General features: G+C 30.6%; 1 protein-coding gene across 1 annotated transcript; it reads left to right on the forward strand.

Annotated features, from left to right (window-relative positions):
- Positions 1-590: 590 nt before the first annotated feature.
- Positions 591-941, forward strand: LOC112735648 (VQ motif-containing protein 1-like). The gene has a single exon (XM_025785176.1). It carries the CDS (start codon positions 591-593, stop codon positions 939-941), a length of 351 nt encoding a protein of 116 aa, XP_025640961.1.
- The last annotated feature ends 757 nt before the right edge of the window (positions 942-1,698 follow it).

The following is a 1,698-nucleotide window of genomic DNA, read 5'->3' on the forward strand; positions in this document are numbered from 1 at the left end:
TTGTAACACATCTAAAATATTAAGTTATATAAAAAATATTTTTAAAACACATCCAAAATCATAAATCTAGAATTTAAATTTAAACATTAAAAAATAATTGTAACACATCTAAAATTATGAAGTTATACAAAAAATATAAAATCATAAATCTAAAATCTAAATTTAAACATTAAAAAATAATTGTAACACATCTAAAATTATGAAGTTATATAGAAAATATTTTTGAAACACATCCAAAATCATAAATCTAAAATCTAAATTTAAATATTAAAAAATAATTGTAACACATCTAAAATTATGATGTTATACAGAAAATATTTTTAAAACACATCCAAAATCATAAATCTAAAATTTAAATTTAAACATTAAAAAGTTGAAGATTATTATAAAGTTGACTTGGCCAATCAAAATAGCTGAAGATTTTGACTCGATGCTCGATGGGAATGAAGAGGACGACCGGTCAACTAGTCTCCCATGACTGCCACTTGCATTGCTATATAAACACCCATCCACGCTCTCACCATATATACAAACTATTCTTTTTATTAGTATTGTCTCTTCCTAGTTACCACTTACCACTCATCATCATAATGAACAACAATGGTAGTAGTGGTAGTAGTGTTGCTCCAAAGATAGTGCAGATCGAAACAAGGTACGTTGAAACCGACCCTATTAACTTCAGACAAGTTGTTCAATCTCTCACTGGCAAGAACTCTTCCATGCCTATTGTTACTCCTTCACCGTTATCTTTCACTGAACGAGAACAAGAAGAAGAAGCAATTATGGCATATCGTCATGGTAGTGTCGGTGCCAAGAAGCCTCAAGAACAAGTTGCCGTCAATCATCATGCTGCTACCATCATACTCAACAACAATGTTTCCTTCAAGGACTTTGATGCATTGTTGTCTGATTTGCCTTCCATTCACGACCTACTCTACTAGCTAGCTAGCTAAGCTACTATACATACATTATATACATTACATTAATTACTCTGCTTAATTTTCGCTCTTGTTTGATCCAACTTAATTAACTGTAAGTCTGAAATATACAATTACTTAATTACCATCAATTTCGTTCCCAATATACTGTAAACTGTGTTAGTTCGCGTAACTAGTTAGTTATATATATATATATATCGGTTCAACTAGGTATCCTTTAAAAATCGTACAACATTCAGCCTTTTATTACAATAATTAAAAAAAAAAAGCAAACACAATTAAAAATTATGAATAGATTTATTGTCTTTTTATAATTAAATACATATTTAAAATACAATCTAAAAAAACTGAAATTTAAAATTTAAATTTTAAATTTTTGTTTCAGATTTAATATATTTAATTATTAATATATTATAATTTAAATACATATCTAAAAATCAAATTATTCAAAATTCAAAATTTTGTACAACTAGCATTTTCCTTACCTTATCTCTCTCAAAGATCCAGCCCAACGTAGCAGCCAGCCCCCAATCCCACCATCATGCATCAAACTCTTCTCCTCAGTTAAGGAATGTCGTTGCCACCGGTAGTTATAGAGAGGGTCAACTCGAAACTCTTGACCGTCGATCCTCTTCGTCTTTACGTCTTTTTTGATCTACGTCGTCTCCTCTTCAAGTGCGGTTAGTTTGAATCCTCCTCGTTGGTTAGTTTGCTCGATCCTCGTCTCTATCTAGCCGTTCCTTCCTCGTCGTTAACTTGG

Source organism: Arachis hypogaea, chromosome 3 (assembly GCF_003086295.3).
Source record: "Arachis hypogaea cultivar Tifrunner chromosome 3, arahy.Tifrunner.gnm2.J5K5, whole genome shotgun sequence".
In the NCBI taxonomy this organism is placed as follows: Eukaryota; Viridiplantae; Streptophyta; class Magnoliopsida; order Fabales; family Fabaceae; genus Arachis; species Arachis hypogaea.

Coding starts and splice junctions, on each gene's coding strand:
- LOC112735648 (XM_025785176.1), top strand. CDS start 591: ATGAACAACAATGGTAGTAGTGGTAGTAGTGTTGCTCCAAAGATAGTG.